General features: G+C 48.4%; 1 protein-coding gene across 5 annotated transcripts in view; it reads right to left on the bottom strand.

Moving 5' to 3' along the window:
* The window catches only part of LOC119164607 (agrin), a 583,580-nt gene that overhangs the window by 123,898 nt on the left and 433,762 nt on the right, over positions 1 to 25,920 (bottom strand). For all 5 annotated transcript variants that reach the window (XM_075882719.1, XM_075882720.1, XM_075882722.1 and 2 more), the window contains 2 exons: positions 22,511 to 22,755; positions 19,632 to 20,001 (listed from right to left, as the gene is read on the bottom strand). In XM_075882719.1, the coding sequence (XP_075738834.1) occupies positions 19,632 to 20,001; positions 22,511 to 22,755 (615 nt within the window). The remainder of the gene's footprint in view (positions 1 to 19,631; positions 20,002 to 22,510; positions 22,756 to 25,920) is intronic.

Here is a 25,920-nt window from a genome sequence, read left to right as displayed (position 1 = left end):
AGCGACCTACCGAGAGAACAGTAGGGAACCGGCAACCAGAACGGTAGAGAAGGAAAAGCAAGCAAGTTTGTAAAAAACAGGTTTAGCCGGTTCAACTGTCGCAAGGCCCAGCTTCAGCGAGGTAGTGGTGGGGCAGGGAGGGAACAAAGCAGCCGGCGTCATAGATGCAAGTAGCCCCCAGGTGCAGAACGCTCCAGCTGAAAAGTCACAGCATGTGATAATCGCCGGGGACTCGAATTTAAATCGATGCACAGAAGCCATCAAAGAGAGGGTAAGAGGTGACAAGAGGGTTGCAGTAGGGGCGTTCCCAGGACGCAAGCTGGAAGCAGTCATGAGGCAAGCGAGCGCAAAGCTCAAAACGACAGCTGATAGACGAAACCTCGTGATAATTTCAGGCGGTTTAAACGATGTCTTAAATGAAGATACAGCAGAACTAGCAGCCACACTGGCGAAAGGCGTCGATGACATGCGCGCCACTTCTCCTAAGGTACAGGTAGTGATATGCACGATACCGGAGGTACCGGTGCGTGATAGCAACCTGCAAAGAGCAGTAGTCAACGCAAACCAAGAGATATGGCGGATGAGTCGAGAGAAAGGCTTTGAGGTGGTGGAAATAAACAGAGAGGTGCATAGGTGGAGGGGGGGGGGGTTCAACAAGACAGAATTCACTTCGATGGTCGGCTAGGCCATGAGGTGGGTTGGCGACTTGCAGGACGAGCAGTAGCTTTTTTGGGGGGCAAGCGAGCCCTTCGGGGTGCAGGATAGCTAGTAACGAGGAAAACAACCAGGGAGACTCTTCGACAGGTGGTATGGACAGATACGATTCCGAAGTGGCACCAATATCTAAGATAGGTAGAGTCCGGGGCACAAATAGACGTAGCCACGAGCGCCGAGCCAATTCAGACATAGGATATATTAACATTCAGGGTGGTAGGAACAGGCTGAAGTGGTCAGACATAGAAGAACAGCTAAAAGTAGAGAGGCCGATGGTATACGGTTTTGTAGAAACACATCTCAGGGACATGGAACAACCTCCGAACAATCCGGGCTACGCGTGGGAGTATTGTAATAGAACAGAAGGCAACAGAAAGCGGGGAGGTATTGGGGCATTCATTCATAAAAGTACAGACTGGCAAAGGGTGAAGCAGGAGTGCAAGGAACATTTATGGCTAAAAGGAAAAGTGGCAGGTCAAATGGCACTCCTTGGTTTCGTGTACTTGTGGACGGGAGCAAAGGCAAGAGAGGAAAACCAGCCAATGGTAGAGTGTATATCAAAGGACATTCAGGAGTTAGGAAGAAAGTGCGAGATAATTATACTAGGAGACATGAATGCGCTCATAGAAGATATAGATGGGTATACCGACCCGACAGGCGAAATGATCATGGATATGTGTGGAAGGCTTGATTTGATCATTTGCAACAGTACGGAGAAGTGTGAAGGGCAAATAACATGGGAGGTAAGAAGGCTTCAGTCAACGATAGATTATGCACTGATGTCACATAGGAGGTATGATAAGCTCAGGGGAATGCACATAGATGGAGGTGGCTCCAGAAGTCTGGGTAGCGATCACAAACGTATCAAGCTAAGTTTTGGAAGAGCAGTGAAAGTGGGAAAGAGACAAGATGAGCAACTACAGAAAAATTTTTATGCGGGTTGGCAAATTAAAATAGCCACTAAACAAATTGAGAAAGTGATCACGGAGAATAATAAGACAGTGTTGACATACACGAATCTAATTAGACTCTTTGAGCTAGAGCTTGCTAAGACGCGTGACAAGTCACCCCGGAAAACAAGACACAAACCAAAAAGTTGGTGGGATGAGGAAGTTAAGAGAGCCATAGCAAAACGTCAGGAAGCCTCTAGGAAACACAGACATGCTAAGCAGCGGGGTGAACCGACAGATGGTGTTGAAAGAAAATGGGCAACCTTTCTAAGCTGTAGAAGGGATGCATCCCTTCTGATAAATGAAAAGATTAGAAGGAAGGGAGCTCAGTAGCTGGCAGAAGTACACAAAAAAGATAGAAAGGCAGCTGCAAAATTTTGCAACCCTCTAAACTCCTTAAGAAATGAGACGAGCCTAGAGCAGAGTTTTATAACTACAGCCCAAGGTGCTAGGCTGGAAGGGGACGAAGCTATTGAATATATAAGAACAAGGGTGACAGAAAAATTTCAACAAAGAAGTACTTTGTGCACCACAATAGACAAGGACGAATGAAGTGGTGCAGTGGCTCCATTTTCACAACAAGAGGGGGAAAGGGCTGAGAAAAGGGTTCCTAGTAGTATATCCACAGGCCCAGATGGCATTCCAAGTATGCTGATAAAGACATTAGGTCCGAAGTCTAAGCAGGCTTTGAGAGAGGCAGTGAGCACAATAATAATCGATGGTGAAGTTCCCGATGGATGGAAACTTAGCAGGATGAGTATGATCTATAAAGGAAAGGGGGACAAAGCTGACATAAACAACTACCGTCCTATGACAGTGACATCAGTGGTCTACAGGCTGGCGATGCAGATTATAAAGGAAAGACTGCAGGCGTGGATAGAGGATGAGGGGGTGCTGGGGGAACTGCAGAATGGGTTTCAGAAACACAGGAGGTTGGAAGACAATCTGTTCTCACTGACGCAGTGCATCGAAATAGCAGAAAAGGAAGACAGGCCCATGTGGCTACCATTTTCGGATATCAAGGGAGCGTACGATAGCGTGGTTCAAGAGGAACTGTGGGGAATACTGGACACACTAGGCGTGGAACATGTAGTCACTAATATTTTAAAGGGTATCTATAAAGGTAACAAGGTCGTTATAAAGTGGGAAAAACAGGTATCCAAGCCTGCAGAGGTAAAACGGGGGCTTAGGCAGGGGTGTCCCCTGTCACCCTTATTATTCATGATTTACCTACAAGGATTAGAGGCCAAATTAGAGGGAAGCGGACTTGGCTTCAACCTCTCTTTCGTCAAACAAGGAAAACTCATTGAACAGGCACTACCAGCATTAATGTATGCAGATGATATAGCGCTAATGGTCCACAGCAAGGAAGATTTGTAGAGATTGATGGACATCTGCGGTAATGAGGGAGATAGGTTAGATTTTAGATTCAGTAAGAAAAAATCAGCAGTCATGATTTTCAATGACAACGAAGGTAGTGAGCTTAGAATACAGGAGGTCACGTTAGAGATAACAGATAAATACAAATATCTGGGCGTATGGATAAGCAATGAGACCGAGTATCTGAGGGAACACGAAATATACGTGGCGACTAAAGGTAACAGGAATGCAGCAGTCATGAAAATTAGGGCACTGTGGAGTTACAATAGGTATGATGTTGTGAGAGGAATATGGAAAGGGGTCATGGTTTCTGGGCTGACGTTCGGCAATGTGGTCTTGTGCATGAGATCAGAAGTTCAAGCAAGATTAGAAATTAAGCAACGTGGAATAGGTAGGCTTGCTTTAGGAGCTCACGGGAATACACCAAATCAGGGAGTGCAAGGTGATATGAGATGGACATTATTTGAGGGCAGGGAAGCTAGCAGCAAGATAAAATTTGAGAAGCGATTGAGAGAAACGGGGGAAGAGCGTTGGGCTAGGAAGGTTTTCTGCTACTTGTACATGAAGAATGGCGATACAAAACGGAGGAAGCGAACCAGGAAGTTGACTGGTAAATACTCAGAAAACAGCAGGTTGCCAAAACAAAAAGAACTATCGGTTAAGGAGAAAGTGAAGGAAACGGAGACTGACATGTGGAGAAGGGGCATGATTAAGAAGTCCGCACTAGAGATCTATTGAACTTTTAAGCAGGAAATTGCCAAGGAAAGGATCTATGATAATAGTGGGGGTAGTTCACTGTTTGAGGCCAGGACGGGAGTACTGCGAACCAAGATATATCGGGCCAAATACGAAGGGGTAGACACAGTATGCAGTGTGTGTGGAGAGGAAGAAGAAACTGCCGAACACTTGATAATGTTCTGTAAAGGGCTTCACCCTATAGTTCAGGATGATGGCGCAGAGTTTTTCAAAGCACTGGGGTTTAGGGACCGGGAGGGCAAAATAAACTTTAGGCGGGTAGACTTAACTAGATGGAGGTTATCTGATTGGTGGCTAAAGTCAAGGCACGAGTGAAAATTAAACTTTTCACTGCAAAGTACGAATCCTCAAACTCCCTTTTTAAGGGAAAAAATAAATATAGTTTTTGGTTCATTAGGTATTACGGCTTGGTGGCGCTAGCCACCGCCCGATCTAAAGGGTACAGCCATATCCATCCATCCATCCATCCACTGTTGGTAGAGTGGTAGCGCCGGCGGTGACCCCTGGCGGAAGGCAGGCCTTGAGGCGGGTGAGAGTTGAGCGAGTCTCTTCGGCACGTGGCGGTTGCCGCGAACGGTTGTCTCTTGCGTGGGTTCTCGGCGCGGGGCACCGCGGGTCTGCGCACCGGGGGGGGGGGGGGGCACGTGGTAAGTCAGGCGTTGGCGATGCCACCTTGGATGTGTGAGTGTGTTTGTCATGTGTGTTTGTCGTGTTATTGTGTAACGATGTCCTAGCGTGTTCAACACTGGTGTATGTATCGATTCGGCGGACGATATCTTCGTTGTAAATTAGTTAAATAAATGTATGTTTCTTGCTGTGTTTGTACCGACCGTGTCAACGGTGCCCTTTCACTGCAAGAGCGTGGCGTAGTGCTCGCTTGCCATTTCCAGACCCCGCACTGGCTGCCCAACCTGGAGCTCTTGGAGTATCGGACGACAGTTTTTGCGGTTCTGTACAGGCTTTTGTTTGAGCTGGGGAAAAGTAGGCCTAGGGGGTTTTCTCATTGCTAGCGTCGGCGGTGTGCTTTGTTGAGAAGCGAGGAGATTGGTTTTGTGACGTGTTTGAATTTGTCGACATCTTGAGTTTTTATTATAATTTTTTGCTCGCAAGTGTTGTGTTTTTTTGTTTTGTTAGTTTTCAAAACCGTTGTTGAATTTGGACGAGAGCGATGTGGTCTGTGTCTTGGGGTGAGCAAGGCCTAGAGCACGTGGTTTGCAAATCAAGCCCGAAGAGAGCGATTACGAAAGCCTCGTGGGTGGTCCGATTTTCTGTAAATAGCTTCTTCTATCTCTTTGGGCTCAGGGAGTCGGACGTCGTTGCTGACTTGTATTGCGGCTCGACGTCAGGGCGTCGTGACAGCGCCCGGGGCGGTGGACCCTGATCGCTCGGTAAGCTGCTGTGTGCGGCGAGTGATAGGGCCACCTCACAGAGTGGATGTCTCCTAGTGGCTGCCTCCTCGTCACCTAGGCTGGGTGCTGGGTGGATACTGGTTGTTGCCTAGCGACTCATTAGGCCTAAGGCTCTGCACAGCCGCCTGTCGCACGTGGCACAACTAGGTGGATCGTAGCATTGAGCTGTTTCGCTCTGCTTCCCTCGCTTTTTTAATCTTGCGATGCACGAGTTAGGAAAAGGGATTTTTGTTTTCTTTTGATAGGCGTCTCGGCCGCCACCGATGCATTAGCTAGCAGTACTGACCATCGCACCACGTGGCCGAAAAGCCTAAAGCTCCCTTTCCTAGGCCCTGCTCTATTGTTTTTTTCGAGTTTTCTTTTATGTCTTCAGCGGGAGGGATGTGATCCATGGTCGGCTGCCTTCTGCACATTGTCAGCGTCGCTGGCCAGGAATGCGGTCCGGAGGTCAGGCGATGGAGATGCCTGGGACCAACGCAAATACCTGCAGTCCGGCGCCCTCGTGAGTGCTGGTCGCAACTGGAGGACGTATCGGCGCTAGCGATGGTTCATCGCGCCGACGGCAACGTTGCTGTTGCGGGGCCGGTACTGAGGTGAAGTCGAGACAAACAGTGCAGCAATGTTCACCGGCGGCGGTGTGGTGGTGCAGGAACATTATGGACATGTGATGTCATTTTTTTTTTGTTAAAGCTTGTGTAGCTTAAGTTTTTGTTTTCGAGATATGGTTTGATTTAAAGTTGGGGGAATGGGGGCGGTGTACCCATCCCTGTAAAGTTGTTTGCGCCGCGTGGCGCACGCGTCTCGCACAGAAGTCGTAATTCGAGGGTGACAACCGCCGGACAATAGATGGCGTTGTGTTCGCGTTGAGTACCACTGTTGGTAGAGTGGTAGCGCTGGCGGTGACCCCTGGCGGAAGGCAGCCCTTTGTGGCGGGCGAGAGTTGAGCGAGTCTCTTTGCGCGTGGCGGTTGCCGCGAACGGTTGTCTCTAGCGTTGGTCCTCAGAGCGGGGCACCACGGGCCTGCGCGCCGGGGGGGGGGGGGGGGGGGCACGTAGTAAGTCAAGCGTTGGTGATGCCGCCTTGGGTGTGTTAGTGTGTTTGTCATGTGTGTTTGACGTGTTATCGTGTAACGATGTCCTAGCGTGTTCATTATGATGTATCAATTCGGTGGACGATATCGTCGTACTAAATTAGTTAAATAAATGTATGTATGTTGCTGGCTTCTACTGACTGCGTCCACTGTGTCCGTTCACTCCAAGAGCATGGCGACGCGCTCACCTCGTCAAGACCCCACAGGGTGAGTCATCTAAAACTGCAGACGTGACTTCAAATCTGTTCTGAGGACTCGGCCGGCTGAACGAACCACATACGGGATCCGCATCGAACCAAGTGCCGCCCTATTCCCCTAAATCACACCAAGAAGCATATTTGCCCATTCGTGAAATTTTAGACCACCCAACTACTGAAGCTTTCTATAGTTGAGATAGACGCATGCCAACACAGGGAATAACTAAGTAAATCACCAAGCCAACAAGTTGGTGTGTCTGTGTGGTGGTGGTGCCCAACAACTCAGGCCGCTACAATTCGTGCGTGTATTTTATGAAGCTGGGCAAGCCTATATATCATCAGGGAGCGATACGCCTTACCGACCATGGAGCGCCTACTAGGACTCATTGGTGAGGTGATGATGTCTTCCATGTTGAATATGACGTCTAGTTTTCACAAAGTGAAGCCGACAAAAGACAGCTTTACAGTAAATGGCACCTTCCAACAGCTGCTAATAAAGACGATAGTTTTTCTTGGGGACCTTTGACGTCAATGTTTTGGTGTGTCTGTCACTACATTTGACTGTCTGTCTGAGCTAACAATATCCTAAACGTCACCCAACGATACGTGAAACAGCTAACCCCGTCCACTGCGCCCAGCAATATTTTTCAAGTTTCAGCGTTCACACTTGTGCGATTGTCAATTTCAAAGATTCTTGCGCATATCTGAGGCATTATAACAACACAACGATATTTTCTATGTGTGGCTTCATGCTAAAGAAGGCACACATAAGTAATTCCAAGGACCTAACCGTTTATCACGCTGCGCTGACAGCGCAACGCGATGCTCAAAAAGGCAAGTGTTTCCAACGCTTTGCTAATACGACACAGTGGTGACACCTGCCCATCGCTTTGCGTTTCACACCTTTTCGCCTCTGAGACGGGCGCGCATCTTTCTCCGTGGGCGCGCATAGGCGCGCACGCCTTCCTTCGTTTTCGAAGATAACTGCCAGATAGCGCTCGTGTCTAACGTGGCTCGATGCGCTCGTTCGCCTTCGCTGCACGAATCGAGACTCTCTAACGCAGCGCTTTCAGAATACAATTCACTGATTTTTTCGCGCACATCAAATAAACGTTTTGTTCACTCTCTCCAGACGCAAGACTATCTTCTTTCGGCGACATTTGCAGTGAAACATGCAGAAACGGGGCCAATTTTTTTCTGCGTACCTTTTGGCATTTACGTTTTCGTCTGAGTATGCACTAGTGCCGGATGTCCCGTGTACCGGAAGGGTGAAAACGCGTGGATAACACAGGGAGAGCAGCAATACACAACGCTGACCGATTACGCGATTACGCCAAGTGAGGTTAGCTCTGCATGAGAATCTGCATCATCTGCGTGTCTTCAAGCTATAGACAATACATGGTTCAGAAGTGTAGTATATATTGCGTTTCGCGCCACGCATTGGTTTTTTTATAAGTTGTAAACAGGCATTACTTGTAAAACGTGAGAAGTATTCGCAATAGACAGATCAATCAACTTATTGTTCCCATTATTGCCCAATGTGCGCGTGTGATGAAAAATTGTGCAAAGATACAGTGGCGTAAGTCCTGAAAAATCACACGGAGGGACGCAGATGGCACCATGACGGCCATTTTATATACATAAAATGAACGCCGCTTTAAATGATAAATAAAAAGAGCTCGAGAAGCTGCATTGTTTTCTACTCAGCCTTTCAGATAATCTCACACAGCTCGGGGTGATTGAACCAAGAAAGAGAGAGAGAGAATTTATTTACAGAAAGGTAGAGAGGTGGGCCTGAGCTATAGTTTGCTCTGGCCTGCTGCTCTACACTGGGGAAGGGTGACTGAGGAGTGAAAGAGTGATGAATGACGATGGTAAGGTAGAGAGATGATATGTTCTTATTAGGCTGGGTAACTCTACTGACGTGCATCCAGTCCAGTGGCTTCTAAGAAAGCGATGACGGCTCGTATAACCACATGTGTGCTGCTGGCGTCAGGCCAAGCACCTAACACAACCTCATCGGTTGATGGTCGACTGATATATTGGTCAACCAAAGATATCAGTTGCTGACGTTCGCTTGCATATGCTGGACAGTCGCAAAATATTTGTTCGAGCGTTTCTGGCAACCGACAGTGACTACAATTGGGACCTCTGCACTACAGCCAATCAAGTAGGTGTAACGTCTCGTGTAAGCCACGCCGACGCGAATGCGGTGGATAATGCATGAGATGCTTCACTTTAACTTGTGAGGCATACGGAACTTCATTTCCGGGTCACATTTGTGCAGCCGCTTGTGCTGTAGTTCTGGTTTCTGCCAGTGCTCTAAGATGGAGTTGCGCATTACGCGTCGAAGTAGGATGTTAGTATCTTGTGTAGAAAATGCGATGCCCACTTCCGGGGCACTATTTAAAGCTCTCTTAGCTTCAGCGTCCGTCTCTTCATTGCCCATTATGCCACAGTGAGCAGGTATCCATTGAAATGTTACATGGTGTCCAATTTTTCTAGCGATGCCAAGAAGCTCTGCTATTTCAATCGATAAAGTATGATATTGACCTTGTCTCATGAAGCCATCGATGGTTTGAAGAGCAGCTTTGGCACCGCACAGTATTGTTCATTTACGAGCGGGTTCTATCGACATGAATCGTATGGCCTCCCGAATAGCAACAAGCTCCGCGGCTGTTGATGTGGTTGATGTGGTCTTGTGATCTATCTTGAAACGTCGAGCTATCTTCATCTGCGGGATGACAAAGGCTGCGACAAAGGTACGTGACGTGGTAGATCCATGAGTACATACATGCGCCACACCGTCGTACATAGTATGAATGTGAAGCAGTGTAAGTTGCTTTAGGCCGATTGATGATACAAGGGACTTCTTCATAATCCCAGAAAACTGAAGTATGACAAGTGGTCTAGGCAGGAGCTACGGAAGTGTCTCAGGAACACGTGGGGGAGAGAATCTTGGCGGTATGACGTTCTCGAGCCGTGATATAGCTCTTGGATAACTGCAGTCTCGGTTGCTGGCAGGGAGCGCTGATAGAAGATGTTGTCTGTGTCGAGTCAACCGGCGAAGGTGAACTCGAAGAGGCTCGCAGAGCACATATACTTTGATTGGACAAGCCCGAGCTTCGGCGAGGGTTCCCTTGGTTGATGTGCATTGAGGTAAGCCCAAACATGTGCGCAACCCTTGAGCTTGGATGCTTTCTAGCGTGCTCGCACAACTGGGCTTCATGCTTGAAAGCACGAGCATGCTGTACCGTAAGTTCCCTACGAATACAGATTGGTACAGTTGCAGGAGAGCTGCCTCCGAAGGGCCCCATCTTGCTCCGGCCATTACCCGAAGAACGAGGACAAAACTCTTGAGCATTGACTTCAAGGCTGTGACGTGTTTTAACCACGCTATATTCCAGTCGAGGATAACGCCCAGAAATTTGTGTTTCACAACAGCACACAACAGTTAATGGGTATCTTGTCATTTGTTTTCGTGTAAGTGCAAGCACTGCGCAACTTTCAGTTGACAGTGCCAGATTCTGGCGACGTAGGTACCTTGCTGTGATGGTCACTGCACGTTGCAGTCGAGCACGCAGTTGGGAGCGCGTAGCTCCAGAAGCCCAGATGCAGATGTCGTCTGCATTTGTGCTCACCTTCACTGTGTCAGGAAGTTCAGTAGTAAGTCCAATCAAGGTGATGTTAAAAAGTGTCGGACTGAGAACACTCTCTTGGGGATCACCACGGTGAATGTTATAATGGTCTGTATCTCCGTCGCTTGTTGACATATACACGGTATGGTCGCTAAGGTAGCTCACGATCCATGCATACAGTCGTCCACTGATTTCTAGATCCTAGAGCGCATCAGGGATGGCATAATGTAAGACATGGTCGTAGGTGCCTTTAATGTCAAGAAAAACAGCAGCCACTAATCTGCCTCGACAAGTTTTCTTTTCCACATCGGAGACCAAGTTGATGACCTCATCAATGGCTGATTGGCTTCTCCTAAAGCCATTCATGAACGCAGGAAAGCGATTATTGCTCCCTTAGAGCCACTCTAATCTCGACGATACCATCCTTTCCATGACTTCGCCAACGCAGCTGCCTAAGGCGATCGGCCGGTAAGATGAAAGCTCATTAGGGCACTTCCCCGGTTTAAGCAGTGCGATAATGCGGCTGCACTTCCACTTATCTGGAACATTTCCTGACTCCCAGGAGGTGTTGTAGTAAGATAACAGAATCTGTCGTGCTTCTGTACCAAGATGGCGAAGTGCAGCGTACGTAATTCCGTCCGGCCCGGGTGGCAATGAGCGTCGCGAAAGTGAAATTGCATCGTCCAGTTCCTGCGTTGTAAAAGGCACTTCGAGGCGTTCGTCGAAGCACGGGGGCACAGTGGTGTTAAGAGTTTGGCTCTCAGTGTGAGCGGTGGAAACGACAAGGCTACAGTAGTCCTTGGCTACCTCTACTTCACTCCGACCCTGATGTAGAGCCACTGCAAGGAATGGCCACATTTGTTGTGGAAAAGATTGTAGACTTCGTATTATCCGCCAGATTTTAGAGAGAGGCTGTCTTGGGTCCAAAGAACAGCAGAACGACCTCCATCGTTGCCTGTCAAGCTTGTCGAGATGCCAAAGAACGTGTTGTTGAGCTTGACGACAGGCTGAGAATTTTGACGGTGATCTTGTTTTTCTGTATCGCCGTTCTGCGCGGCGACGAATAGCACGAAGGGCCTCGTATTGTAAGTCGATAACTGATCGTTGCAGCGGAATGGTAACTTGTTTTGTTGTGTCACGCAGGGACGAAGAAATGATGTCTTCTACTTCGGATGGTGTAGTAGTGTGCTGACAGCTGGTATTCACAGATGACTTGAAGAGACGCCAATCTGTCTGATGAATGCAGCGTGTGGCTGAACGGCGGTACCACCTAAACTGAACATATGTTGGCAAGTGATCACTACTGTGAGTCTCTATATCAATGGACCAAGCTGCAGAAGACAGGAGACTCCTGAATACAAATGCAATGTCGAGGCAGCGGCTGTAAGGAGTACCCCGAATGAAAGTGGGCGATTTGTCATTCAGCACTCTCAGTCCAAAATTACACACGAAGTCGCATAAATCTCTGCCACGGCCGTTCATTACAGCGCTTCCCCAGAGTAGATGATCAGCGTCAAAATATCAAATGATATATAATGTGGGGGCTCTGAGCAGCCTGAAGCACAGACATAAGGTGAGAGCAGTCTCTCTTCGCACTTGGATGGATGTATCCTCCGATAACTGACAACGTGCGCCTCTTATACTTTATAGTCAAGCAAACGTAATCATTCGTGTATGCGACAGAATGTCATGTCATACGTACGTCGTATCGCGGCGTACACAAACTAGCACCTTGCTTGCACGGTGATCACTGCGGGACCAAAGCTGGACGTACCTAGATAAACGGAATGTAGAATCCATGTTTGGTTCGTAGATGATAATAACTGGGAACTGTTATTTCAATACCCGCTGTCGGAAATCGGAGCGACAGCCACCTAAACCACGAGCATTCCACTGCGTAACAAGCGTCTGCCGTATGCGATCTTCGAACATCGAGGCCATGTTCGCTTACTGAAGAACAACAAGAAGTGGCTCGAGCACCTCAAGTAACTGGACAGCAGCTTTAGCCACCGGAGTGTTTAGACCACTAAGTATCTTGCGCATTGAACCCATCAAATTTCTAAGCATACTCCTGATGTCATGATTATCCATCTTGTCGTACTGCTCACTGCGTTCAGCAGCATTAGACGTGGAAAGCGTACACTTGGGTCTTGATGGTAAAGAAGGCCACTCCGAAGTATTACGGGCCAGTGGCTGGTTGGCTCGTCCATTCGACGGCTGTAGAGGCACGGAAGCACAGACATCTTCATTTCTGGCCGGTAAAAGCAAGCGACGAGAAGGTGAAGCCTGGACATTTGATGTCAGTTCTTCAACTCGGTTAGCACTGCTCCCTCGTTTGCGTCGGTGTCGTGAAAGACGTGTACTGTGCCGGACAGCCCTTGCAGCTTCTCTGTGCGTGGAGTGGTCCCTAACCATCTTCTTCATGATAGTTATTTGGTTTCTCATTTTAGAACAGTCCTTTACGGTTGCGTCATGGGCGCCAGTGCAGTTAGGACAATTTGTGGCAGCGTTGCAGTTGTCATCATCATGAGGTCCACCACATCGTTTGCAAGTTACCACACCCTTACAAACTGCACTGACATGCCCGAATTTCGAACAGTTATGACACTGTAGAGCCCTCGGTACATAAGGGCGTACCGGATGACGCACATATCCAACCATGACGTGAGTAGGCAACGACTCGGACTCGAACACTACTTTCACACAACGTGACCGTCCAAAGCAGTGAAAACCAATTACAGGAGCCGTCGAGGAAAGAACTTTCTTGAGGCTTGAGTCTGTAATCTCTTCGTCCGCATCATAAATGACACCTATCGTAGTTGACTTGTCGTACGCGGAGAACGCGCACACCGACATGTTTCCCAACTGGACGATGGCCTTCAGCGTGTTCAGTATAGCCATTGCAGTAACCTCCACGGACAAAATGTTCTTACGTATTTGCACAACCTGGCGAGCTGCGATACGTTGGAAATACTCCGACAAGCTTTGCCTAGTTAGAGTGTTCAGGACGTCTGTCGTCGTCGTCGGCAAGTACGAGATCGTGAAGGACCGCATGCTACTCGCCTTCCTCAGTGCCTGTCGACCTGTTGGCGACGTCCTTCTGATCTTTCTCTTCAGACGGCGGCTTGTAACAGGGGTGAAATCACTGTCCGAGGCCATGTCTTCGGTGGAAGAGCCATCGGAAGCGTAACTGTGCCCCACGCTGGGGCCGAAGCGGTCACTCACATTGGACGCACCCTGATGAGGCGCTCCACAGCCTGGAAGCTGGGCGGGGTTTTGATCCTCCATTTTACGGGACCTCGTCCACCAGTGTTCTTGTCTCAGATTGGGGAAGTCGCAAACAAAATCAAGAAAACTTCAAGATCTGAACGCCGGGGATGTTCTCTGCGATCACTTCTTCCTCCGTAGTGCACACTAAACAATATTACGCCTTTAAAATCAGTTGAATGCGTTATGCTTGACTGTCAAGTGATTCAAATGTGATGCTCTAAAGCAAAATCTGAAGAAGGGACACTCACAACCCCCCTCCCCCCCTCCGGTCGGTCAGGGACCCCCTGACTCTGTTATGATATATGCTAATATTGGCGATCATCGATTTTCAGACCTATGACAGCTCTCTGGCAGCCAGAGCTAGCAAGATGGTTTCCGGAAGGGAAATAGAATAGTGTTGTGGTTGTGTGGGGAACCCGAGACAACCGGAAACTGCTCGAAAATTGCAAAATCGAACGTTGAAACAGCCCGCGTAAACGTAAACAAAAGCTATCATCGTGCGCATTGGTTTGCTGCCACGATGGTAGCATTTTGCATTATTTTCTGCATCATCGTCCACTTAAAAAATGGCAGTGGCTTAGCTCAGCTATGCCAGCATATACGTAGCGTTAGCAAAGGTTTCAGCTGATCATCTTAGCTTTCCAGATATCATGCTTACAGCTGTTCCCATGACACACACACACACACGGTATACGTATGATGTGGCACATGTATATTTATTTTGCCGGGCTACTACTTCGGGATCCGATGAGTTAAGCTTCTCCGCTCTACTGCATCGTTGAGCAGCATTTGCACTCTCCTTCTCCATGGCTATACCACAGTGGCAAACGCCAGTCAGAGGCGCTATCAAGCCGCTCCAGCGCAGTGTCAGATGGCGACTGCACAGGGAAGGCGCTCGCGTCGGCATCCACATGTCTACCAAGGCTATGACGGCACTCCTCCGGAAAGCGCACACCGGTGGCGGCGAGTCGCGCGCGGCCGACGCCGAGTGCGAGGGAGGTGCCGGTTCCGGTGCGCGACACCACGGATAGAGGATTCGCTTGCAGGATTTCAAGCTGGACGGTCGTGCCCTCGCGATATCCGACGCCAGCGTAGCTCCCGCCGACTGGTTCGCCCTCCGTGGTCTCCTGACGCCATGCAGCTCTCGCATTGTGGTGCCCCGCCCTTGGACTGCGTTGACAGGATCCCCACTTTCCTATCTCCTTCTATTTTTCGTCGCTTGCCTCTCTATTTCTTCATCTATTTCCTTCTGTTCTTTTTATCCCTCCTTCCCCCACCCATATAAGGCACTGCGCGATGTCGCCTATAGGCAGACAGAAATTAGGTGCCTTCTTTCTTTTCTTTACGAACCACTAACGAACCAACCCCACTGATCGTCTGCGCAGCGCATTGAATTGCGCGCACACCAGCGGCAAGCCGCGCGCGGCGGTGGCGGAGTATCATTGCGCATGCGCAGAGCAGTGCCACGCGAAATTGGCTCAGTGAGGCCAGTGTAGCTAACCCTAAAAAATACGCAAACAACTTCCCCGAACAGCTAAAATAATTTCCTCAAGCATACGCATTTAAGGTACGACGCTCGCACGATCACTTGCGACTCGCCGTGTCCGCGAATGGAACATCCAGCTGTCGCACTTCTCTTCGAGAACGGTTCAAGGTAAGCTGCCGCGCCGCTGACGGCTTCGCGAGCTCACGTCTTCTTGGTAAGTGTAACAGCCACTGCAGCACGACGCGAAACCGCGCGAACGTGATCGTGTCCAAAAAAGAGGACGTATACCTGCTAAGCTGTCAAGGAGCATACGTTAAAAACAAGCGTTGAACAACTTGCATTTTTGTCTAAAGTTTAGACATGCGTAGGTATCGGTACAACGTATGCGCGTCGTATCTAAAGTGAACTTTCGCATGAAACGTTTTGGACTCATTTTCAGACTTTGCCTGAGCTTCCTTTCCAGTCATAAGTGGCACTTACGAAACCTGATGTATCTGAGCTTTGATTTGACCTAATACGCGATGATCATATGTGGGCTTTAACGTCCCAAAACCACCAGATTATTATGAGACACGACGTAGTGGAGGGCTCCGAATGTTTCCACCACTTGGGGTTCTTTAACGTGCGCTCAAATCTGCGCCCATGGGCCTAGAGCATTTTCGCCTCCATCGAAAATACAGCCCCTGCAGCCGGGATTCGACCCCGCGACCTGCGGGTCAAAAGACGAGTACCTTAGCCAATATGTTACCGCGGCGGGTCGAATTACTACGTCATAACATACATACTGCACGGCATAGGTGAAAAAAGTGAAAGCCGACGATGAAATAGGTAATGAGAGGATGTATACATTCCTGGATCCATCTCCGTTTTTATTTCTCGTGGCGACGCGTCGTAGCGTAACCTAATAATATTACATATGCTGGCCCATAGATTGAAGTACACTCACACGTCGTTCGCGACTTGCAAGCATCACACACTTAAATACAACAGTCGCGATCTCGGCCATTCGATCACCACCGATGATCGAGTAGTGAAATTCTAAAGGCTGGTGCACACTGGCGACTGGCAGCGGTCACGCGACCATTCGCGACTGGCAACCAAAAAGTGACTGATGTTCACACTGGCAGAGGCTGCATGCGAGCTACCGGAGGTCGCAAACCGGAGAGTCCCGTCCGGATCTCGTCATCAGCGAGAACTCTGGAAACCGACGCCGTTCAGCTGATCGCCGCCAGCTGAGTGAGCGGAGGAAACCGAGCGCGCTACATTCGTTGTTTTCGTCTGTTCTCGCATAACGTTCCCAACAGCGTCAAGGAGTTCGATTCAAGCGAAGAAAGAGAAATTGTCATGGTGCTGGTGCGCTGTGCCATGGTGTCAGCGCTGGCAGCACAGATGAATCCAAAGAAAAAAAGCCGGTGGTTGGTGTGACCCTCCCTTCGATCGCGGGAGTTGGCCGGCCATGCAAACCGCCTGCCTCCAGAGCAGCGCTGAGACAACGAGGAGTATTTCCGAGAGTCGTACGTATTCAGAAACGCTCTTGAATTTATCTCGACTTGCCACAGCCTCCAATGCAGCACAAACGCGTCTAGAACGCGGGTTTTAAAGCTGTTGCCAAAGCATGAAGCACAAACTGGTTCCCAACAAGCTGCATCGAAGGCTGTGACAAGTCAAGTTCAAGAGAAAAAACGATTCTGAATACGGGGGAAAGATAGTGCACAATTGATTTTCTCTTTACTTTGATGGTGTTTAGGCTTTTTGCGAATGCCGCCACGCAAATTCGACACTATGCTCAAGCTGCTCTGCTCGCCCACTTCCAAGCCAAGTACTCCGCGTAAAACCATGGTGCCACAGGCCCAGAGGACCGCAGTCGTTTGTATCTGGCGGCAGAAGACCAGCGCAATGAAAAAAAAAATTGAGCATTGCTGATTGGTTTCAGCAGCTTTGCGACTGCACTCGCGCAACTGAAAAATCGGTCAGGAAGCGACTAGCCCAAGCAGTCGCTTTGCGACCGTTTGCGACCAGTCGCAAATGGTCGCGCGACCACAGCTAGTTGCCGGTGAGGTTGACGCACGCATACAAATGACGGAGCGGGCTAGTCCGACGGCAATCATCTTCGCTATGTGCACAGAAAGCGCGCACGCGCGCACGCACGCACGCACACACACACGCACACACACACACACAAAAACACACACACACAAACACACACACACACACACACACATACACACACACACACTTACACAGACACACACGCACACACAAAAACTAGAACGTTTCTTCGTCTCCACGCTTGCATACGAACGTGCCCCTAACTTTTGAGGAATACGCACGATGCAGTTACCAGCCTACACTCGGCCGCGTTGGTCACAGGAGGAGGCTTCACGGGAAACATAACAAAAGCGATGAACAGTAGCTTCCAACGCTCGCAGCCACTCGTAATCGCCGCACCTCGCATGGCGGAACAGGCTTTAGAAGATAGCGCTACGAATAACGAGAAGCGAAGGCGCAGTTCCGAAGCGCCCACATAGCAATGCGTCGAGTACTCACAAAAATGGCGGCAAGCGCGTATTGTATCTTTTCGGCGTTTGCTGGCTCGAAACCTACCCAAAGCCGTCTAGAAAGCTACCACGACTAATTTGTTCTAGAAGCTTGTGGCGACTCTCTGGCTCCCCGCGGGTAGCCAGAACAGCACAACTCGAGAAAACAATTGGAAGATCCCACGTACAACGGACATCGATGATATGCGAAGCAAGAATGAGCAATGTTAATTTGTCACTTTAAAATCAGCCCAAGGTTAGAAGGTGGAGGTAAATAATGCCCTATAGGACTTCCGTGTCATGATTATGATGTTTGGATGAGTCGTTTGCTTTAGTCATCTCTTCATGTCATGTGATACCAAATTTAGTATATGTGGAGCTAATGAAACGACCACGAGCACTCTATGAGCGTGGCATGTTGTGATGTTCTTACATGACACGCGTGTCAGGATTATTATGTTTGCACTAGTCATATATTTCGTCATGTATTGACGTCACGTAACACCAAATTCGGTATATGTGAAGCTAGCGAAACGGCCGCGAGGGCATCATGAAGGGCCCAATACACGCCAATGTAGCGTTGAGGCGCGCACACGCTGGGTCCAGCCACGCTACGTTAGCAAAACGCGAGCACTATAGTCTGACGCCAGGCACCACCAGCGTCCGTCGGCGCGGCCCGACGGCAACCGGTGCGAAATGCGACATGCTGCATTTCGCGCTGATGTGTTACCGAGACAACACAGCGTCTCCCTTTTTTTTTCGTGACGGAGGGACGCCGGACGCGCTGAAACGTGCATGCGTCAAAGCAACGCAGAGCGGCGCGTGCCTGCGAATATATGGCAGGACTGATGCCTGGTGTGGCAACGCCATCGTGACGTGATGAAATGAACGTTGGCCAGCGCGCGCACCGCGTCACGTCGAAAAGTATTGGCGCATTTACTGTGGCATGTAGTCTTGTTCTCACAAGACACGCATCTCATGATTATGATGTTTGCACCAGTCACATACCTTCGTCATCCATTCACGTCCCATATGACCAAATTTGGCATATGTGAAGCTAGCGAAACGGCCGCGAGTGCGTCATCAGTGTGGCATGTAGCCATGTTGTTACATGACATGCATGTTGTGATTATCACGTTCGGATGTGTAATTTACCTATGTCGTCCATTCACGTAGTGTAATACCAAATTTGGTATATGTGACGCTAGCGAAACGGCCGCGCGCGCATCATGACCTTGGCATGTATTCATGTTGGTACATGACACGCATGTCATGATTTTTATGTTAGGGTCTGTCGCTTGTGTTCGCCTTGCAATCATGCCATACCCTAGCAGTTTTGCAACATGCCATGTGAACGAAACCACCTCAAGATCTGCAGGATGATTAATTGTCATTCATCATATTCATGACATATATGTCATGATTTTCATGTTATGACTAGTAAAATATGTTCTTCATACAGTCGTGTTATGCCCTACCAAGTTTGGTATCGATACCATTACCGAAACGGCCACGAGAGCTAAAAGTCTTAGGTGGATAGATAGATAGATAGATAGATAGATAGATAGATAGATAGATAGATAGATAGATAGATAGATAGATAGATAGATAGATAGATAGATAGATAGATAGATAGATAGATAGATAGATAGATAGATAGATAGATAGATAGATACGCTCAAAGTCACCAATGTTCACCAAGAAATGCTTTGCATTTAAAAAGTACCGGCTTTGCGGCCGAGGCGAAGCAATGAACGCGATAGCAATAAATTGAAAGGTTATGCTCATAATGGCAAGAAGATCGAAACATGTCCCATTGTTTCTCACGCACAAACGGCGCACGAAACCAACTCATATACATATACACGCGAATAAGCGTCTCAATTGTTACTTCGCTGTGTCTGAAAAGCGCGCGCTTTTCGCAAACGAAGACTGGAATGATTGAAGTGACCTTCGTGAGCGCGGTAGCTAGAACAGAATCGTTCTAGGTAAAGCCTGAGGCCACGTACGACCCACTTCACCGCGAGATTAGGACGCGCAAGGGAGCATCTGCGCCCTCCTCTAAGCGGGGCAAATTACGCGTGGGAGCAACACGAGAAAAACGAGCATGCTTTGGCTGCCTCTGGCAGCCCACGGGAAGCCAGAAGTGGGAAATTGAAGAGCCCCACTATTATGCGAGTGACTGAAATCATCCACGGACTCACCGTCTGTGGCCGCCGTTGGTCGTGTGCTGAGCGGTGGAAAGAGAGGGTCGAGTCCGGTTTCAAACCAGCCCGGGAACTCGAGGCCGGCTTCCCTGTGGGCAGTGGACCTGCGAACGGGTCCAGCCGTTGGTGAGGGAGCCTCCTCGCATGGCCCAGAGCTTCGCACTGTCAAGTTGCGCTGCAGACGGCACACGAACTGGCGCAGCTGGCAGGCAGAAGCGTAGGTGTTGCCGTCGGAGCCACACACGGGCCCGCCTTCCTCGGCCCCTCCGGTACACTGTTCGCAGCTGGATGACGGATGAGAAGACGAAGCGCAACCTTGGCTACCCAGCTGCGCCTCCGAGTTTGCGCACTCCGTGCATTTCATGCCCTGGGCCAGAGAATTTTTGCCCTTTCTGGCAGCGACGACTGCGACAACACAAAGCTCTTGCACACGAGAACAACGGCCAAGGAGCTCTTTGAAAACTGGGTACACCAAATTTCAACGTGTTTGTTGGAAAAAACGAGGGGCCCGGCTCCGAAAGCGCATCCGCATCATCGTCAAGCGAAACCAAATGAGCGTGGTAACCAACTTGAATAACAGATGGCTGAGTTAAACAACCAAGACAAAGCCATAACGCGAATCAAAAATTTAAAGAAGTAGGGTTGTTCAGATAAGCAGGCTGACGAACTTTTTACGCCTTTATTCTTAAAAACTCTAGTCTTCCTCAAACAAAACAAAGAAACTAACAGCAATACATTTAAACAAAAAGAAATACCCAGTTCGTAGTGGCAGCTGTACAGCGAAAGGCTGGCGAATAGAAAGCATCCAAATGCTAGAACACCAGAGATAACATGGAATTATAAAATATTTTTGGTTAGACATGAAAACGTGCTAATAAAAAGTAATCAACATTTTGATTACACATTTCCCTCAGGTAGACGTTAAAAATTTGTATACCACTGAGAGCCAGTGGCAATTGGTAAGAGAAGTCTGAAAATCTTCCTGGAGCAAGGTTTAGAGTTTGACATATGTGGCACACAAATGCCTGAAGTGTGGGCGGTGCAAAAAAATTACGGTGCAAAAAAATTACAAACTGCAGAGGACCTGCGGAACAATCGTGAGCCATCGTCAATATGACCGTTCGCGAAATACATTGTCTTTGTTACACAGGTGATCGGAATTTGCAGAGTCATGCCTGGTACTCGCGTAAGCTCTAAAACTAACTCGGTTACTAATGTCCTGCATGTAATCTTTGAAATACTGATAAGAAAAGTTTGAAATTTTCTTTTGCTTCAAATGAATGGCCAAGCCCACAAGATCTTAAAAAAATACATTGCTAAGCGTGAGTGCACCCTGAAAACGCAAAAGAGTGTGTTCTTGAAAGCTAGTTTCAGATATTACTTGACCTTGAAGTCGCAACACGGTATGAGGTTCTCGTAACCTGCTTATGCAAAATATTGTGGCGTCACGCTAGTGTCAATCTTGGTAGGTACGGCATGAGAAAGTTTAATAACAAATCAAATACTGCGAAGCGGCTCTTTGACTAGCCTTTGTAATGCTGCCTCTCCGTTCGCAACGCGTTCCCCTGGCTGCAGGTGTTAAGGCGGTGCCAAGTAGGTCAATCCTTTCCTCGCAGTGCACGCGCATCGACGTCACCCCCTCTCCAGCCTGTCGCCGCTGGCCATGTGTCATCTCTCTCGCTTCATCCTCTCCACTGCTCGCAACGTTCAAGTGCACATCGAGTGAAGGCACTGCGCCGTGCTCCCGACCAGGTTGCAGAAATTAGGTGCCTTTTCTCATCTTCTAACCACTACCACTACCACATCGAGTGGAAGAACTTTTTGGCTCGTTTATCTGCCGTAGAATTTACACGATACCCAACCAGCCTCCCATGTTTTTGCGTCTCAAATAAACGTTTACTCGAGTAAAGGCTACAACGAGTTTTGCTCTAAAGCGTTCTTTCAGCACAAGCGTCCATGTCTGTTTCAGCCGGGCCAACAGCGTGCATACCACTGCTGCTTCGCCTACCATTATGGTTCCCTACGGCGAGATGGCCCATACCTTTAACAGCATTTGCTGAGCCTCACAATTGCTGAGAGCTGTCTCTCTGCAAAGATTTGTGCAAACACGCCTCCGAAAATTGGTGTTAGTGCCCCTTTGACCGACGAGGGTGAAACAGTTTAGACAAATTGAGACAATGTGGCGCTGCCTGCACTGAGCACTGGACACATCAAGTAACTGCTCAGTAATTTGATGTCTCGAGCCTCCAAGTATGATGATAGACAATTAGCATGCTTTCAAAAAGTCAGGAAGCTTGCGCTGGCTTAGTCAAACATGAAATGAGTTCCTGACGCAGGCATTGAGTTGCCTGGCGCTAGCAGACAATAGCAAACCTGGCCTACTTTCACCTAGACGATTCGGCTGAGAATTGGTAGGTTGTTACGTGAGTATCAAAAACGGTAAATACTCCATGCGACGACATTCATTAAACCCCTCCTTCCACTCTCATCATCTGAATGGGCTGTTCAACTGCATGCTTAGGGCTGTACCGCCTGGTTTTACCTCTAAAGGCTACAAAGACATTGATTGAAATGTGGGGTTTAACGTCCCAAAACCACCCTATGATTATGAGAGACGCCGTATACAGTGGCGGGCTCCGGAAATTTCAACCACCTGGGGTTCTTTAACGTGCACCCAAATCAGAGCACACGGGCCTACAACATTTCCGCCTCTATCGGAAATGCAGCCGCCGCAGCCGGGATTCGATCCCGTGATCTGCGGGTCAGCAGCCGAGTACCTTAGCCACTAGAACACCGCAGTGGGGCACAGCTCCATCCAGGTAGCCGTTGTTGCTACAACTGTATAGTGTGCGGTCCTGAGAATCAAAAGAGCGTACCTGTACGCCATGCTTGCAGACGCAGCGTCCAGTCATCTGTTCGCAGTCGTCGCGCACTGAGCCAAGCGGCGAGCACTGGCAGGGCGAGCATCCGTTGACACCATCGGCGATGCGATGTAGCCCCCAGTAGCCCGGCAGACAGCGGTCGCACCGTTGCCCTCCGACGCCTGGCTTGCAGGCGCACTGACTGCTCAGTGCGTCGCACGTGGCTGCCAGCGAACCGAGCCTGTTGCAGTTGCACACACCTGTTGGGCAGTCGCTGTTCTACACTCCGGATTTGTTCAGCCACATGTGCGTCAAGAGCGTGCACACACGCACGCACTTCACACGGGGTGTTTGAAGATTGCATATTATAACGGCACGAAACGACAAAACAGGAAGATGCACACGATGTACGCTAGCGAGCCGCTTTCTAACGGTCGTCCTAACTGCATGTTTGTGTGTCCTCGTTTTGTTCCGTTACACTATGCACTCAAGAAAAACCAACTGGCGAAAGTTTAAGGTAGAACTCTTTCAAGAAATGGGGCCAAAAATCTCGAAACGCAGGAAACCGCGATACTCGTTCCATGCTCCTTTTGCAGCCACAGGAGTCAAAATATGTTAAAGGCAAAATTGGGATAGTAACTAAGCAAGTTATACTCATGATCTTTTGATTTATCGCAGTTAGGCGATTATGTCACATATAAAAATTCATTTCCTTCAGGGGAGTATACTATTGCAGCTTTTATATTTGAAAAAAAATTGGCAGAGCTCACGTACCATGGGAATCGATACTATGCGAAGCAGGATTAAGGAACGTTGATATGTCACTTTAGAATCAGCACAACGTCACGAGGCAGAGGTAAATTATGCCGTACATGACTTTGATATCAGGATCATCAAGTTTGCACGCGTCATTTGCCCTCAATTTATTAACGACACCTGATACAAAATTTTAAATCTATGGAGCTAGCGAAATGGCTGCGACACTGCTATGAGCGTAGCATGTAGTAAAATTTATCATTACACGCATGTCATGATTATCATGTTTGCACGTGTCGTTTCCCTTCGTCGTCCATTCACGTCATAAAATAGCAGAATTGGTATATGTGAAGCTAGCGAAAAGACCGCGAGAGCATCATGAGCGTCACATGTATTCATGTTGTTACAGGACACGTATCTCAAGATTAACATGTTTGCACCAGTCACATACCATCGTCACCCGTTCACGTGCCCTAATAAGAAATTTTTTATATATGAAGCTAGCGAGACGGCAACGAGCGCATCATGAGAGGCCCAATATACTCCGACGTAACGTTGACGCGCAGGCACTGGGCGCAGCGACGCTACGCTAAGAAAACGCGAGCAGTCTATATTCCGACGCCAGGCGTGACCAGCACATGTCAGCGCAGCCTGGCGGCAACCAGCGCGGAATACATGTTGCATTTCACGCCTACAACGTTTTCCAGACAGCACCACGTCTGCCTCTCTTCGTGACGACGGGACGCCGGGCGCGCTCAGACGCGCATACGTCAAAGCCACGCAGCGCGGCGCGCGCCTGCGAGTATTGGCAGGCAGCGGCCCCTGGCGTGGCATCGCCGGTGCGCTGGGTCACGTCGAACGGTAATGGCGCCTGGACTGCAGCACGTAGTCATGTTCTCGCATTGCACGCTTCTCATGATTGTCATGGTTAAACCAGTCACATTCCTTCGTGATCCCTCACGTGGCGCAATACCGAATTTGGTACATGTGAAGCTAGCGAAACGGCCGCGAGCGCATCATGAGCGTGGCATATAGTCTTGTTGTTACATGACACGCATCTCATGATTATTATGTTTGACCCAGTAACATGCCTTCTTGATCTATTCACGTTCCGTAATACCAAATTTGGTATATGCGAAGCGAGCGAAACGGCTGCGAGCGCATCATGAGTATGGCCAGAGTCCATACTGACATGAACTTCCAAACTTCGTTGCTGCCGCGTCCCTCTCGCCTTGAAAGATGTTTGCGAGAGTGAGAGGGAACTAAAAAAAGCAAAGAAAAAAAGGAGAAGAAAAAAGACGAAAAGAAAAAATGAAAAAGAAAGGAAAGAAAGAAAGTAAAAAAGAGGAAGAACCACTGTCTACACTGAGAACAAAACCAACTGTCCGTGCACGTCCACATCCGGTTCTTATCACGTGCTGTTCAGTTCTCGACGTGTTTCGGCCCACCCAAGATTGTCGCCGCGGTGGCGGGAGGGGTCCGTGATGGCGTGCGTAAGGAAAGGGTTTCCGTAATGGGTCGGTTGGCTCTTTACTTTTAATCTTCGTCCGTTTCTTTTCAATGGTCATCAAGTGGTAGACGAACATAAACACTTTGTATGTGCATGTGAAAAAAGAAAAAAAGAAAAAAAAGAAGAAAAAAAACAAGAAAGGACAGTGTACACGTACGAGTCAGTCAGAAAAAATATGCATGGTCTCCAGCTATCAATGTTCATTTATTTATTTATTTATTTATTTATTTATTTATTTATGACATACTGCAGGCCCAGGTAAGGGCCCAAGCAGGAGGGGCATGGGAAGTACAAATTATAATAACGAGAGGGAAACAACATTGTAAGTATGTAACGGGAAAAGAAACAATACAAAAGTTGGCATATAAACTAAGCATATGCAAAGCATATACAAGGCAAGAACAAAAAGGCATACACAAGGCATATACAAAGCATAAAAAAACTTGGCATCTTAACTGAGCAATAGCGTCAATATTGGACAGCTGTTCACAAGGCAAGTTGTTCCAGTCTGTTATTGTACGCGGAAAAAATGAATACTTAAATACGTTGGTTTTAGTGCTATAAGGCGTTAAGGATTCAGCGTGGCGATGCCTTGTCCGGCGTGCTTCGAGCGGAGTTATGAAAGGCTGCGGGTTAAGGGATAAACGGTTATTTTTCAGCAAGAACATAAATTTTATTATGAGAATTTTACGCCGTAGTTGTAATGTTGGAATGCTATTAGTTAGCATTAGGGTTGATGGGGAATCAGTTGAACGGTATTTGGAGGATATGAATCTTATTGCTTTGCGTTGTATCATTTCTAATGCGTCAGTGTTACGTTTGGTGTAAGGGTCCCACACAGTACATGCATATTCTAATTTTGGACGGATTAGCGAGTAATAAGCTGTTAGGCGAGTGTTATGGGGAGCCTGTTTTAATTTATGCCTCAAAAAGCAGAGCTTACGGAAAGATGACTTGCAGATGTTAGAGATATGCGTATTCCAGGATAAATTGTTAGTAATAGTAACACCTAAGTACTCATATTGATTAACTTCAATTAGGGCTTTGGAAGCGATATTATATGGAAAGGATAACTTTTTAACCTTTTTGGTGATTTTCATATAGACAGACCTTTCTGCATTTAATTCCATATTCCATTTTTCACCCCAAGATACGATAT

Source organism: Rhipicephalus microplus, unplaced genomic scaffold (assembly GCF_043290135.1).
Source record: "Rhipicephalus microplus isolate Deutch F79 unplaced genomic scaffold, USDA_Rmic scaffold_13, whole genome shotgun sequence".
Classification (NCBI taxonomy): Eukaryota; Metazoa; Arthropoda; class Arachnida; order Ixodida; family Ixodidae; genus Rhipicephalus; species Rhipicephalus microplus.
The sequence above is the reverse complement of the archived record's forward strand: the minus strand, read 5'-3'. Positions and strand labels throughout refer to the sequence as shown.